Below are 15,029 nucleotides of genomic sequence, written 5' to 3' on the forward strand. Positions count from 1 at the left end.
AGATGTCAGAACAGGTTCACGTTCCTGCAACGTTCTCAAGTCGACATCTTCCTCGCATTTTCTTATATTTCCATGTCCCCAGAATGTCGAAATACAAATGGTGTGGTCAAAGAGCACTCAGGGATTAGTTCGGCTAGTTCCGACAGGCTTATCGCGACTTGCGGACCTTGTCTTGCCGTTGCCCACCCAGCTCCATGAGCGCCTCCTCTAAACCCGCCAACATTCTCATGTCCGAGTTTCAGCTGCATTGCCTCTCAGCGTTTCGGCCGCCGCTCGTGCCGCACTCAGCGTCTAATGCTTGACATCGCCCCCTCTTCTCGTCAGTCTACGCGGTCGAGCACCCCATCGGTCATGTCCGCCATCCTTGGTTGCAGGCCACAGGTGCTTACCACCATCTTAGCCGCCTTTACTCTCTGCATACTTGGTCTTAGTCTTCCATGGCACGCTCGATCCACTATCCAGGTCAGCCAGACCTGGCTTACTGGCACTATCTCGTCCTACCGAGCTATGCTCGCTAGTATCCTTCCTTCCGACCAGCTCGCCCATTCCCGAACTCTGTTCCCTCTCTCCTCACCATCAGACACTGCGGAGATATACGCCATCTCGCTCGCTCGGAGACAGGACAGAAGACACGTCCTCAACCAGATCGCCAGCGCCCTCGAGCTCGACTTCACGTTTATCGATGCGACAGACGCCAGCCTGCCCATCATAGACACCCTACTCGAGCGCGTAACATGGCAACGCTGGGCCAGGATCGACGAAACCGACATCAGCGCAGCGGAGTCCATACCCGAAGACTTTGACGAGACGTCGAGCGACACGTACGTTGCGCACGCCTTCCCCTTCGCATGGAGCGAAGAAGCGCTATCCGTGATCGCGCTCGACGCCAACATCACTGGCCCACAGCCCGCTCTGTACGCCGGAGCCGATTACTGGGACATGTCTCCGCCAGATGCGCAACAGTGGGCCCAGAACCATCCCATCAGCTCTCCACCCGCGAGCGGGCCGTCCTGGCGCACGAGCGTGCACTCCGCGAGCGCGCTCAACAACATCAGGAAGGAGGAAGTGATGCGCCGCGCCGCTGTCGCATGCTGGCACTCGCATTACCAAGCAATAAGAGACATCGTCGAGAAAGGTTCGTATCACCCTGCGCCTCCTAGACCTCCGCACCTGATACCTCCGCTCCAGACCATGCCTTCGGCCTCATCCTCGAAGACGACATCGACATCGACTTCAACATCGAACACACCCTCCTCCCCCAGCTCCCCCACCTCCCTCCCGACTGGGACATCCTCTTCCTCGGCCACTGCCACTCCTCCGAGCACCACAACCCGCCTCTGCCCCGCGCCCCGCGCTTCCGGCAGACCTACCACGCGCTGTGCCTGCACGGCTACGCGCTCTCGCGCAAGGGCGCGCGCCGGCTCCTGACGCTGCTGCGCAGCGCGGACTACGCGTACTCGCGGCCAGTCGACCACGCCGTGAAGGACCTCGTGCAGATGCACATGATGCAGAGCTATAGCGCGTATCCGCCGCTTGTTGTGCAGCGCAAGGAGGACAGGAGCGATATTGTTGGCGCGGTTCCGGAGGATTTTGCGCGCGAGTGGAAGGCTGTTGAGGGTGATTTGGCGGATTCGACGGTTGAGAGGATTAGGGCGTATGAGGAGATGGAGGGTGTGGAGTGATGTGATGTGATGTGATGTGGTGGTTGGGTGTGTGGAGTACTTGGATGATTTCTGTTTCATGTTTTGATGATCTTACGAGGACTTTAGGAGTATACTGTAGCTGCTTCATTGTGCGACACTCTCTTGACGATGTGGACCCCGCGGTCAGAAGTTGTTGATCAGGGGCTTGTGATCGGCTCTAATGTAGTGATACTGCGGTTTGCCTAAGAACAGCTTGGAGTAGGCTTGCTCGGCACTAGCCTTGTGGAGTTTGGACCAGACGTCAGTGCATTCTTTCCATTTTCGACACACGACGAGGTTGGCACATAGGCGAATTTTAAGTGACGACACCGAAATGCGGTATCTTGGATGATGGATGAAAAGAGGAAGATTTCAGACTTATGCTACGCAGCTTTTTTGATGAGTCGCTGTGCTTTGAATTGCATGGTAGATGAAAAATCAGAAACCAGACCAGCTTCATCACTTGTTCATCACAGATGACACACCAAACGTGCAAGCTGGCACCTTCAGTTCGCCTCATTTTACAGTCCCTTCATTAATGCCAAAGTTCCTCCAGTATGTTATGACATTCTCATATGAGCCGTCAGCTGTCTTGTATACTGATGGTCAGACCAGGATCATATGCCACTGGTTTGAACTTCCCATATATATTTTACTACATAACGCACAGCGTTGAGCTGTTCTTAGTACGTCGCGTGCTACACGGGTTTTTGTTGCCATTGATGCTTGGAAACGCGCACACTGGCATGAAGTTCCTCCGAAATGAAGTCTGAGCCTCCACTCAGTATTGGACATCATGCGGGTGTCCAAAATGAGGCCTTCACAGGTTAGGCGTATGTCTTAAAATAAAAGGAGCTGGGGCCCTGTTTCGAATCAACTTTGACTCCGAAACCCCCTGGTAGTGCACTAGTACTATCGCGTTCGAGGACGACACTGACCATGCCCATCTCTGACGCTACTGATGTATCCTACCTCATTGGCCCGGTCGAAATTGGTACACTAGTCAGTGCGATACTTCTGGGGTGCGCGATACTACAGGGTTATTTTTACCATTGTAACTGCCAAAATGACTCTTGCAAGAGAAAGGCCTTCGTAAGCCACTTATTTTCCCTTTGTGACTGTCATAACACTGAGCTGGACTCTTTCAGGTAGCGGGATCTATGTGAGTCTCTAGTCTGAATTTCCTCCGCAGCATCTCATTCCAGAGCTGATTCCCCTTGAAGAGTGGCCGACTTCCTTCACTTCGTTTTCTGCTCAGCGATGCTTTGGAGGCTCACAATATCAGCTTTTGGAAACTTGCAGCAAGTCAAAGCGTTCCCGACGTCCGCACTCAGTGGGACAGCGACGATGACAGCGGTGATGAACATTCTGACGCAGGTGTGTCATATGAAGTCACAGTGCGGCTTCGCTTCATACTGATAGGTGACACCGGATATTTCACTCTTCATTCAGTCATACTACGCTCTCCGCCTCTGGAAGCTCTCTACACGCTTCATCCTCCCCTTCATGGTCGCCATCTCCACGATAATATCCACAATTGTAACATTGTGCTGTGCAGGTCAAATAGTGGTTCACGGTGCTGGGTGGCTTGACAGTCATCGATGGTTGATCATATTGGGATTATCCTCAGAGATCTGGGGATCCGTCCTTATCACGGCAGGCACGGCGTGGTTCCTCCACAAGTCGAAGTCATGGGCTCTCCGCAACACTGTACGGAAGATTGATAAACTGATCGTTTGGACAATTGGTGAGGAATATTAAACGCTCCCGTGATGTTTGGACTAAAACCAAGTTACGCATTAGAGATCGGTTTACCTCCCAGGTACTTTTGATGTTAGGTTTCGTGGATCTGAAAGCTTAGATTTTGAAAGCATCTGTCGTATCGCAGCCCTAGTATTCGTAAGTATTTTAGATCTACAGGAAATCTCTCTTTGCTAACTCATATCGGTAGGTTGTGCATTATGCAGGCAACAGTGAGTGCCCGTGTTGAAGAACATTCCCCCGCGTGTTAACATTCATACGAAGACTTGTGGCTTGCTCCGTACATAATAATTGCCGGAGGTAAGTCGTGACAAATATATGGCATCCAAATGACCCTCATGATATTTGCAGTACAGGCCAACTGTGTCATTGCCGCGTAGGTTACCACCTTCAAGGCTACATTGCGAACCTGAATATGCAATTTTCTTTCAGCGTGAACACATCCGTCATATGGCGCAAAGAGCCTCATGTCCACGTCTTTGAGACGGAACGAGTTTCCCAAGCAATCCCTCTTGAGGTACGCTCAGCCAAAGGAAGTCTGAGGACGAGAATGATGATAATATTATAACCTTATCCAGATATGTATTGACGAATCGGTACACAACAGCAGCCAATACAACACCAGGAAGGAACCACAGATTCATATCGCGATGCCTTCCTCTGATTCGGGTTTATACACCCCAAACATCTCCGGTGAAGACGCATAATTTGATTACTACACTAGTCTATTGAGTTTCTGTACCATCATGTGTTTTATTTTATGACCATATATGCCCGAGGAAAGGCTTGAATACATTCACATTTTTATTTGATAACCTGCGGAAACAAAATGTTGAAAGCTGCGCATGGCGTTCAATGCGGTTATAAGAAGCAAACCTTAAAAACACATCACATCATGCGTGCCTTATTTTAAGCAGCTGCTTTCACGATCTCTCCGACTAGCATTATGGGTGCCGACACTTTCAGCGTAAGACGGCCCGGCCCTTCTTGCGACCATGACAGAGTTCGAGTTAACGTGGGGTTTTCATGGTTGTGGCGTGATCAACATAGTCGGGACGGTGCTTTTAACCTTCTTTCAAGCAACTTGTAAGCAACGAAGAAAAATTTCTCAGGATCACATCAAGGACGCATCCTGTGCTTGATGTAGTATTGGATACTCGTCTTGGCCATCCCGTTTATCTCACCTGACCTGATCGTTGGACGCAGCCGTGCCTTGTGGGACTAGGCCTATATATCACTCGCTGAGTTGATACGAGGACTTGCTCCCGTCTCACAACTACCCTAAACCCAGCAACGTCAGGACGTCTTGCTCTCCTTGAAGCTTCATGTCGAGCATCGAGGCCCAAGTTTCAGCGGTAATAGGCCCGTTAGAGGTCGGAACGCTTGGAAGCGCGATTCTGCTGGGATGCGCCGCTCTCCAAGGGTATTTTTACTATTCAAACTTTGATTCGGATTCACGCAGGAGAAAGACTCTCGTGAGTTACTTTCTAACATAATAAGTCTGACATCTCCTGACGGAATGTCCTGATAGGTCGCTGCAGTAATGTACTTCATTCATCGACGAAAAACGTTCTTTAGCGACATCGCTAAACTCATTCTTAGCTTCGTCGACGTATTCTACTTCTGCTGCTGCGCAGCACTACTATGGAGCCTGACCATCACGTTCTTTGGGAATACCGACAGAGTAAAAGTACTGCCCATGGCACAGCTCGGTGGTATGACCATTGCCACAGCAGTCATGAATATTCTCATGCAGGTCCGTGCTCGAACAGCCTTTCCAATTTCGCACAATACTTAAGACGCCGTACGCCCCACAGGGCTTTTATGCGTACCGCCTATGGAGGCTCTCAAGCTCCCCCTTGCTCCCCGCTGCCGTTGTACTTTCTACAATCGTGTCCACCGTTGTAACGATCTGGGGCGCAATTTCTGGCTTTGTATACACGGGGGAGTGGCTTGGCTCGCACCAGTGGGTCGGTATTACTATCGCCTCCTGCGAGATAGTTGGCTCTCTGCTCATCACGGGTGGGACGGCATGGTATCTGGTCAAAGCCAAAATATGGGCGCATCAAAAGACGGCGCGACAGATCGATCGAATGATCGTTTGGACACTTGGTGAGTCAAACTTGTATGTTTTGGAATCACCTTCGTTAATCGTGATCATGGAATGAACAGAAACCGGGTTTCCACCTAGGTGCTTCGTAACATTGTTCTAAGACGTGGTTGGGAACTTACATCTATTCGTGTAGCATATGTCGCATTGTCGTTCTAATATGCGTACGTCTCCAAAATGTATTATTTGAAGTTTACTAATCCTGTCCAGCTTGTACGGTACCATACTGTCGGTGAGATATGGCTCGGTCCCTTCAGTGTCATCGCAGGAGGTAAATACTGCATTTTCTGGGAAACTATTCACTAATTTCACTAGTGCAAGCCAACTGCGTCCTTGCTGCGTGCGTGTGGTCGGCCTCAATCATTATGATTTAAACCTAAAATCGCGTTTAATTCTGTCTTAGAATCAACACCTCCATTGTCTGGAGGAGAAACAGTAATGTCCACATGTTTCACTCGAATTCAGGCTCGGAGCTTCCCACTGTTGAGGTAAGCATTCATGTCGAAATTGTTTTTAAAGGCCTCAGGCCTCATTATTCGATCGTAGATACGCGTGGACGAGATAGTGCGACACGATGCCGAAAATGGCCCTTTTGGCAATATAAAGTTCTCCCATTCGCCTTCCAACGTTCTTGATGCTAGAGATAGTACTGCATAGCGATTTAACTCACTTTAGATGAACACTTTGGATGCGATATGTTGGATATTGTCAATCATGTATGTTGACTATTACACAGCTGACCTTTGGGCAATGGTTGCTGAATAAGCATATGAGAATTCAGCCTGATCTCAAAATTGTATGCGGCAATTATGGCATCGAGGATAGAACAAGAATAGTCAGGTATGCATTAGGTCCAGAATCGAAGTTCCCAAGCCAGCAATGGCGGAGGTTTCATTTCATGGTTCCCATAATTCATGGGGGGCGCTTCCGAGGAATGTTGTCCAAAGAACCATAAGGGAAAGAAGCAGAATCAGTGCTTCGGATCGGATTACATCCTTTTCGTTGAAAATGGTCGTCTCCGGCGCTCAGCGCTCAGCGCTAAGACATTGTAAGGAATGAAGTTCGAAATCGGTGCTGGAACGTTTCCGCGAACCACCTGAACGCGTCCTCAAATAGTGATGATCAGGAGTCCGTTCGGTACCCTGGAGTATAAATTTACGCAGTCTAGGCTTTTTATATACACACAACAAACATATGGGAAACTAGGTACGTTCCGACCGAAGAGGAGCAAAGTAACCCCGCGTAGCTAAACATGCAATCAACCCTGATAAGTTATGGCATGACAAAATGTAATCAACTTATTCGATACTTTCATCGTTGTCTTCGGAACGACTGGCGACAACATTACGGACTTCTAGTATTTAGTTATTTTGTACATGTATATTCAGCTGTGTGCCAGGAACGGGCGTGTATATTCGAGACATGGGTGCGTATGCTATGTATTGATCTGTTCCTGACACCGATGAGACAAATGTGACATACCCAGGCGGCTTAGTTGGAAACCCCTTTCGTCGTGTGTGCCCAACAACCCCGTGAGGTTAAGTGCATATGTTTCTCATCAAAAAAATAAAACTGGCGTCAAGAACGTTGATATGCAGTCTTTATTTTGGAATATTACACAGGGCTCAACGATTCTGACGCTGGGATTACCCATGCCTGTTTTCGTTCTTGTAAACGTTCAATAGTGGCACTGCTTCTTGATTTCTATGCACATATAAGCGCGTCCACCGTCCTATCTCTCCTCAGGTGCAATGGCTCACTCTGATATCGCACCCTCTACTCCGATGTCGGCGGTCACCGATACTGTTTCTATTTTCACAGATGTAACTAGTAGAACTGATAGAACCGCTGTGAGAGGCCGCGTCGTTCTGGTCTTCACGTAATAGACTAACGCAACCACTTCTTAGGTACACGAAACTCACAGGTAGACCCTAGTATTATCTCATAACACTCCTCCTCCGAGGCTAACATATTTCAGGCCCTACACTCCTCACATCAGGGAGCCCGACGCGGACGCCTGCGGCGACTGCGACACGTGCGACTGTTGCGCAACGCCGATCCCTTGCTGCCATCCGTGCATTAAAGCATGCGACGCCACAGTCTGTCTGCAAATAACCTGTTTCCACACCGCCCATGTCGACTTCGAGGTCTTCGGTTTCAAATTCAAGCATGTCTTGGAATTCAAGGGAAGAGGTCAAAAGGGGAAATGCAACTCGGTACATTGCCCGGGGTTACTGATTCTGACTGATGATGTGTCCGAGGATGAATTCAGGATCCGAGCGAACGCGGCTGAGATGGTACTTTCTGAAGAGAGAGCCGAGATTTGGTTCTATGATGCTGAGAAGGGTAGTCGGCTGGTTAACTCCTCGAACTTTCTGGGGCAGTTTGTTGGCAAACCTAAAGGTGGAGGACATTTCAAGGGGATTTCGTTGACCGCGTGGATTGATTAGCTCACGATAAATACCGTCTTTATGGAAGTCAACAAGTATTTGACATACTGTCACTATTTGAAAAAGACGTTTTCGGGTTGAATTCAGACATTTTCATGAAGGTGACTCTGCCGCTAAGACGCTATCATGACTGACATGCTGTACTACGAGACTCACTTGGGTCGAGACCTCTAACAGGCCTAACCTCTAGGCTCCCTGACTCAGAACTTGACGTGCGAAAGAAGAAGTGGGATTCTTCTTGGGTCGGACGCCCCATCGTTGGCGCGAAGCATAAGCCCGCCACTTTTGGACGTCTTCTCGCTCGAGCAACATCTCCACCGTATAGAATTCGCGCGCGAGCTCCTCATGCGTAGCGACACGGTGCACGAATGAGTGACAATGTCTTCTCTCCCCAAACCGAACGTGCGAGCCCAGAGCAATCAACGAAATCGCAGTCGAAAGAGGAAGGAGAGAAAGGAACAGTTAGACCCGAGATCTCTTCCGCAAACACACACAGAAGGCGGAAAGCTACATACCTGCACAGCCACGCAACTGAGTTGAGCTTATCCTCAGGGTGCCATCCACGCTTAAGAACCTTGTCGTGCACGGCGCGCGGGATGAGGTGGTGGTACGTGAGATGCACCTCGCGCTCGCAGATCTCACACTCGTCCGCACGCGTCGACTTCCAGCCTCCTTTCGGAACTCCATTCGGGGGGAGATCGGAATCGGCAGTAGACATGTCGGGAGCGCGCGCTTCGGAGGCGTATTCTGTGAGGACGTCTTCGAGTAGGCCAGGGGCAGAGAACGCGGGAGGGGGTTTGGTGGACTTCTTGGCGGGTTTCTTGGAAGTTTTCGAGAGCTTAGTTGGAGAGGACGATGGAACTGAAGGTGGAGAGGGAGCGACATATGTTGTGAGCGTTTCGAGCACATTCGGAGGGATGAGGTCGACAGAGGTGCTGATGAGGTCATCTACGTCGGCGGTATATCCGGCGTCTGCGGAGTCTGGTGAGAGTTGTCGGAGAGCTTCAGGCAAAGCAGACCAGGTCTCGCTCGCGAGGAAAGTTGTGAAGTCATCGAGTTCGTCGGTGTCTGTGGGATCACTTTGGGACGCAAAAGCCGGATAGGAGAGAAGGCGTCGAGCAAGGCAGTCCTTGAAGATGAGAAACTGGGTGGAAGACTCATCGAAAGTTGGGGACATGGTGATGAGTGCTTATGGTAGAAGTGGTTTGATACTGTGCATGTGGCCCTGTGGGCGATATATACTATCCCAAGCCCATCTTTCGACCCGGATCCGAGGTAATTGAAGTGATTCGAGGTGATGCACGTCCTTGCCAATGTCAGTGCTAGGGGACTCATCCACCGCCAATTGATTCCCACGATTGTCCTCATGCGGGGCCGAACGCTACATTGGGTCCGGGAAACCCGGAGCTCATGTCGGGTTGAACCGAACACTCTTTTCATAGAGTCGACCCCTGTTGGCCCACTATACTTATGTAGGACCTTGTCCAAATCGACGAGCACATGCTCCTTCGACGTTCGTTATCTCTTTCCACCGTAGGTCCAGCGCGGATAACCACTCTGCCAGTCATCACAAAATGACCATTACGATGAAGAACGACAAGGCATCTCTGCCTATCATCGACTTTGCCAACTTCGAGGTCAATGGGCCTGTGAGCATATTCACTGGCTCTATTTTCACTTGTCACCCAGGCTGATAAGGAGGTATATGTATGAAACCGTACGGTATCTTAACGATGCTATCCTGTCCGGGGAATAGCACATCGCAGACGCGTTCTATGTCGCTTGTCGGGATGTCGGATTTGCATACCTCATCAACACTGGTATCGAAGATGGGGAGGTACAGAACATGTTTGACTGGGTACGTGCTCTGCTTATCTACATCGCCTACGAGAAGATTTGCCTAGCTGCTAACCTCGGTACATGTAGTCAAAGAAGCTATTTGCTCTTCCACTCGAAACGAAGTTGAAGGCAAAGCACCCACCCGAAGGTTGGAAGCACAGAGGCTACAGCGCCGTTGGAATGGAGAAGGTTTCCGAGGTGAGATTTGCTTCCATCCGCTGCCCATAATCCACTCATGCATATGCGTGCATCTTCACTATCCAAGTCCCTCACACTCTCCCCCGACCGCATATCCTCGCACGCCTCAACCCGCGACCTCAAAGTAGTGTTGTGCAGGGCCAGGCCTGAAGCCCTAAAGCCCTCAGGCCAAGCCCTGTATAGGCCAAGCCCTGCCCGAGCCCTGGCTAGGGCTTTTGAGGGCCTAAGGCCTGGCCTGGGTTGTTGCAAAGCCCGAGCCCAGGGCCTAAGCCAGGGCCTGTAGCTAAAATTTTGAAAAATGTTGATATGACTGTACAATTACTCTAGTAACAAAAGGTTGTATAGCTTGAACTTAAGTATTAGATAGTGTACAATGTTTCTATTGACTGTGGGAAATCCTAATCAAAAGTGTGCTGTGTCCTAATCTAGCTATGGCATTATCTGACCCACTTGCCCTATTATTAGAATATAGCCTTGAGAGTTATGTTAGTGATTATGTGATGTTTGACTCAGCAGGTTACTAATGTCCTGATGACAGTTTTGGTGCAAACAGTGAAGCTGAAAATGCCTCAGCACCTTGGGCTCAAGAGTTTTATGCTTACCTTGGCTCTGTGACGCCTCTTCCAAAAGAGATATCTATTGTCCATTGGTGGGGTGTAAGTCATCTTGTTGTATCATATTTTATGACTCTAATCAGTGTAGAAATTCGAGGTCGCACAGGCTCGCGACGACGCACAGCGCGTTTGTCCCGGGCAAGAGGAGGGTGCCCGAAGGGCAATCGCGTGAAGAATTCAACTATCTACGACAGGAATATATACTACGAAAATTCGGATATAATAAGATAAAATATGACACGTCATGATGCGAGCGATAACGAACACATAATCCCAACACACCCCCTTGTTCGATACGAGCGAGCTAATGTAACATAACAAAAACGGGCGACGACACGAAGTTCTTGGGATTTACGCTTAGAAAAGGTGTGTGATACGCTGATAGCGCTCAGGTATGATTTCTCGCTTCCTTTATACTAGTAAATACATTAGGAGTACTTCTGTAGCTCCTGTACTCGTATTTAGCTTCTGATTCTCTAATAAATAGCTTCTGCTTTCCCGAGCCTTGGCCCGGGACTTGTGACTCGTCTGGTGGTCTTTCCGCCCATCTCATGTCTTATTATCTTATCTCGGCGTCGGCCGATTACGTGAACACGATGACAGGCTCACAAATTCAACACTCCCCCTCAAACCTTGGTCCATGCCGAGTCTGGGACACGTTTTTCGTGTCCTGGTTTTGGGAGAGGTTTGGTGAGTATAGTCACTGTCATTGTCTTGTTCTGATAATCTTGTGTCATCTCTAGGTTCTTTATTCATTCTCTTCGTGAATGATATATGGTCTGAAAGTGTTTTATGCTTTCTTTATATCCATATTTTATGTCTATTCTTTTTGTATAATAAACGCGGTGCTTACGCGGCATTTTTCGCCGAGTGTTTACTCCGTTTGTAGGTCTGAATTGACTAAGCAATGGCCAGTTGCTTTTGTTGTCTTTATTATATTTTATTCTTTAGTTTCGCGTGCCAGCATTGATTATTTAAGCATGTTCACGCCCACAGTTTGCTATTTCATATTTTATCGGATGCTGGTTCCAGAGGATACATCAGACCCATTTGTCTACTTCGAAGATTTTTTCAACTGTGCTCTTTAATCTGACGAGCTTTCTATTCTTAAAAATTCTCAGCATGCAAGAGAACTTTTTATTTATTAGGCTAAGTCTTTATTTGGGCTGGTATGCATCCCAGCTTTTAGTTTTATTTATATTTCGACTTGTTTATGCCTAGGTCTAGGGTATAATTAGGCCACGCAGTAGCGCTTTTTAATAGCCTTGTTTCTTTGACTCGCAGATTCTTATTTGGTATTTTCGTTACTGAGTTTTCTACTCGGATTTTGTTCTGATTGTGTCTTTAGTGGCCAGATCATCGACGAAAAGAATTTCCAACAAATCATTCTCGCCTATTTTGATGCTGGATCTAATTCTAGCTTTCGTATTTTACTCTAGAATTCTTTATGCCCATTTAAGCAGCTTTTTATATGCCGGTTTCGGCGTGGTATCTAACTACTCCCCCTCATGCCGGAAACCCGGCTGGGAAAGTGCATTAGAGTTCGCTGGGACACTTTTGTCTCCCGAAATTTGTATATTTTCGTTTCCATCTCTCATATTTTCAACTCCCCCTGACTTCAGTCAGTATGCTCGGGGGAATAATTTCAGGGACCTGTCTTCGATAGGCTCTTTTATATGATGATTTTTCTGTCTGAGTTTTAAAGCTCTTGCCATATTTGGCGCGCAACTTCAGTCTGACTGTCTCAGCCCAATTATTCGGACTTCTATCTTGTCTTTGGAGTATATATCATTGAGACACTCTATATTTCTATAGATATTTTCTCATTTATTTGAGCACTTTCGAGTGCGACTACTCATGTCTGAGTTTAAACTTTGTTACCATATATGGTATAGAGAGTCAGTCTCATCTTGACTGTTTCAATCTCAGTTTCAACTCTTGCCTTTTCCGGCAAAGAACATGAGTCGGGTTCTCTCTCATGATGAACACAGTTTGTCGAACTTATTCTACAACCTTTCAGGTGTATCTTTTATTTTATGTCTGTCTTTCGTAGTTTTTTTTTTTTTTAAGAACTTCATAGTCCGTTTGAGTATGTTAGTATGTTACAAACGTGTGAACAAATCAAAACTCTGAGGTTTGGGAACATGTGTCATGTTTGTTCTTTCTCGTAAGCAGGACATTGTCTGACCAGTCCGCTTAATGCGTGTCCAAATACCTGCTCCGTAAATAGAGAGTATCTAGTTTTTGTTTGGTCTTCTGCTGGGCTTCTCGGCCTTATGCAGATTCTACTCGGGCAATCTCACCCGAGTACTTCTGTTTTTGTTTATTCACATAAATGTTTATTATGTCATCTACCCATTCGGTAACATGGACCATCTCAGGGGTATTGCGAATATAATCGCACGAATCTAGCTTTCGCCAGTTTCGTATGGACTGTCTGAGTCCGAACGTGCAAGCACGTGATGTGCTTCTGCTGCCGTTCTCCGGCATGGCCTGTCCACGGTGCGTGAGGAATAGGATGTGGCAAGCGAGGCGATGAAGAAGCGTGGTGTAAATATATGCGAGCGGGAGCGCGGGGCTCATAACCTCTTGGGATTTACGCTTAGAAAAGGTGTGTGATACGCTGATAGCGCTCAGGTATGATTTCTCGCTTCCTTTATACTAGTAAATACATTAGGAGTACTTCTGTAGCTCCTGTACTCGTATTTAGCTTCTGATTCTCTAATAAATAGCTTCTGCTTTCCCGAGCCTTGGCCCGGGACTTGTGACTCGTCTGGTGGTCTTTCCGCCCATCTCATGTCTTATTATCTTATCTCGGCGTCGGCCGATTACGTGAACACGATGACAGGCTCACAAATTCAACAGAAGTGAAAAAACGAGCAGACGACGATGAAGGTAACACAATGCGAGGCAAAATGAACGAGCAACGACGACGAGGGGACGAAACAGCGAAAAACGAACGACAAAACGACGAAATAAAAACATACAGTGCACCCCCTCAAACTCGAGAGGGTTCCCGATCCTACGAAATCCAGCAACAAACGACTTGAAGAACCCAATCTCCGCTTTTGAGGGCGCAGGGCGCGAATGCGGGCGAACGGCGAGGGATAGGACGACAGCGGCACAACGGCACGCAGCGGCGGGGAGGCAACGATGGACGACAGCAACTTCACGGGGCGGCGATGGCTAGTTTTCGGCGACTAGGGGCGCGGTTCGACGACGGCGGCGGCGGCGGGTTCAACGGCGGGCGGTTTTCGGCGACCGGGGGCGCAGGTGCGTGATTCTTCGGCCCTCACGCGGGCGATTCGACAACACAGGCATTGGCGGCGGGGCTATGACGGCGTGCGGGGACAGCGGCGGTGTCGGCCGGGTCTTCGACAGCACGCGAGAGCGGCGGCAATATCGGCGAGGGGCACAGCAGCAGGGACGAGCGGCGGCGTGCGAGGAGCGGCGGCAGCAGGTGCGGCACACGGCGGGAGGTGGCCTCAATGGAGGACTTACGTGGGGGTCCAGCGGCGACGGCGGCGCACGAGAAACGGTGCGGCAGCCGGGCGTGCGCTCTTGCGAGCAGCAGGGGGGAAGCGGCGAGCGACGAGGGGAGGTGATGGCGGCGCGATAAGGCGATCCAGCGTGCGATAACGCCTCGACGGCGTGGGACTGTGGCGGCGCGAGTCCCGGCGACTTCAGCGGTGGTGAAGGGTAGCTAACCCTGACGCAATTGTGTAGAAATTCGAGGTCGCACGGGCTCGCGACGACGCACAGCGCGTTTGTCCCGGGCAAGAGGAGGGTGCCCGAAGGGCAATCGCGTGAAGAATTCAACTATCTACGACAGGAATATATACTACGAAAATTCGGATATAATAAGATAAAATATGACACGTCATGATGCGAGCGATAACGAACACATAATTCCAACAATCAGTGCTACAGTTGAATTTTCCTTTGTACCCTATTTGGGGATCATTTGCAAGCAGCTGCTTGTCTATTATGGCCTCTTCAGTGTCCAGTGAGCGTGCTTTTTCTGCAGCTGCTGAAATAATCACAAAAAGGTGCAATCACATTGGTGGAGATGTTGTTGAAGCTATTCAGGTGTTGATGACACTCAGCTGCCAGGAATTAATTTCCCATGAGCCAGGGCCATCCTCAGCAACTGAGTTATCCTTAGAGAAAGCTGAGGACAATGGTATTGATGAAATGACTGTTGAGAAGCATGATGATGGACTTGGAGACTTAATTTTAGGTATTTCAGACAATGAGAACCATTGGGATTTGGATGAATAAGTGTTTTTTACTACAGTAATTGTTGCGACACAATAAAAGTCGATTTTGTCACTTGTTTTTTACTGTCTGATCAATCCTGATAGCTTCATTGAGT

General features: G+C 48.9%; 5 protein-coding genes across 5 annotated transcripts in view; 4 read left to right on the forward strand and 1 right to left on the reverse strand.

The window, feature by feature from the left end:
* The first annotated feature begins 352 nt into the window (after positions 1-352).
* CONPUDRAFT_139047 (uncharacterized protein) lies at positions 353-2,010 on the forward strand. Its single transcript, XM_007774045.1, has 2 exons — positions 353-1,135; positions 1,189-2,010. The coding sequence occupies exons 1-2, from the start codon at positions 508-510 to the stop codon at positions 1,680-1,682; spliced, it is 1,122 nt and encodes a 373-aa protein (XP_007772235.1). The 5' UTR covers positions 353-507; the 3' UTR covers positions 1,683-2,010.
* A 611-nt stretch (positions 2,011-2,621) lies between these two features.
* CONPUDRAFT_92240 (uncharacterized protein) lies at positions 2,622-3,514 on the forward strand (the record flags this gene model as incomplete). Its single annotated transcript, XM_007774046.1, has 4 exons — positions 2,622-2,796; positions 2,908-3,059; positions 3,135-3,429; positions 3,486-3,514. The coding sequence occupies 4 exons, from the start codon at positions 2,622-2,624 to the stop codon at positions 3,512-3,514; spliced, it is 651 nt and encodes a 216-aa protein (XP_007772236.1).
* Positions 3,515-4,768: 1,254 nt separating this feature from the next.
* CONPUDRAFT_75695 (uncharacterized protein) lies at positions 4,769-7,089 on the forward strand (the record flags this gene model as incomplete). Its single annotated transcript, XM_007773713.1, has 13 exons — positions 4,769-4,918; positions 4,975-5,199; positions 5,261-5,555; positions 5,616-5,634; positions 5,690-5,717; positions 5,764-5,824; positions 5,869-5,893; positions 5,957-6,041; positions 6,100-6,199; positions 6,229-6,269; positions 6,290-6,393; positions 6,942-6,979; positions 7,040-7,089. 13 exons carry the CDS (start codon positions 4,769-4,771, stop codon positions 7,087-7,089), a joined length of 1,221 nt encoding a protein of 406 aa, XP_007771903.1.
* A 718-nt stretch (positions 7,090-7,807) lies between these two features.
* On the reverse strand, positions 7,808-9,180 carry CONPUDRAFT_167928 (uncharacterized protein; the record flags this gene model as incomplete). The annotated part of the gene is made up of 3 exons (XM_007774047.1): positions 7,808-7,950; positions 8,009-8,385; positions 8,519-9,180. The coding sequence occupies 2 exons, from the start codon at positions 9,178-9,180 to the stop codon at positions 8,190-8,192; spliced, it is 858 nt and encodes a 285-aa protein (XP_007772237.1). The 3' UTR covers positions 7,808-7,950; positions 8,009-8,189.
* Positions 9,181-9,783: 603 nt separating this feature from the next.
* The window catches only part of CONPUDRAFT_61916 (Clavaminate synthase-like protein), a gene marked incomplete at both ends in the record, with an annotated part of 7,304 nt that continues 2,058 nt past the window's right edge, over positions 9,784-15,029 (forward strand). Inside the window, 2 exons of the mRNA XM_007773604.1 lie at positions 9,784-9,861; positions 9,930-10,040. Coding sequence (XP_007771794.1) covers positions 9,784-9,861; positions 9,930-10,040 — 189 coding nt within the window. The remainder of the gene's footprint in view (positions 9,862-9,929; positions 10,041-15,029) is intronic.

The sequence above is a fragment of the Coniophora puteana genome, assembly GCF_000271625.1.
Source record: "Coniophora puteana RWD-64-598 SS2 unplaced genomic scaffold CONPUscaffold_11, whole genome shotgun sequence".
Taxonomy (NCBI): Eukaryota; Fungi; Basidiomycota; class Agaricomycetes; order Boletales; family Coniophoraceae; genus Coniophora; species Coniophora puteana.

What these genes read in the sequence shown, in the direction of transcription:
- CONPUDRAFT_139047 (XM_007774045.1), top strand. Translation starts at nt 508, where the DNA reads ATGCTCGCTAGTATCCTTCCTTCCGACCAGCTCGCCCATTCCCGAACT. An exon ending in AAGAGACATCGTCGAGAAAG is followed by an intron (nt 1,136 to 1,188) that starts GTTCGTATCACC and finishes CCTCCGCTCCAG; the next exon opens with ACCATGCCTTCGGCCTCATC.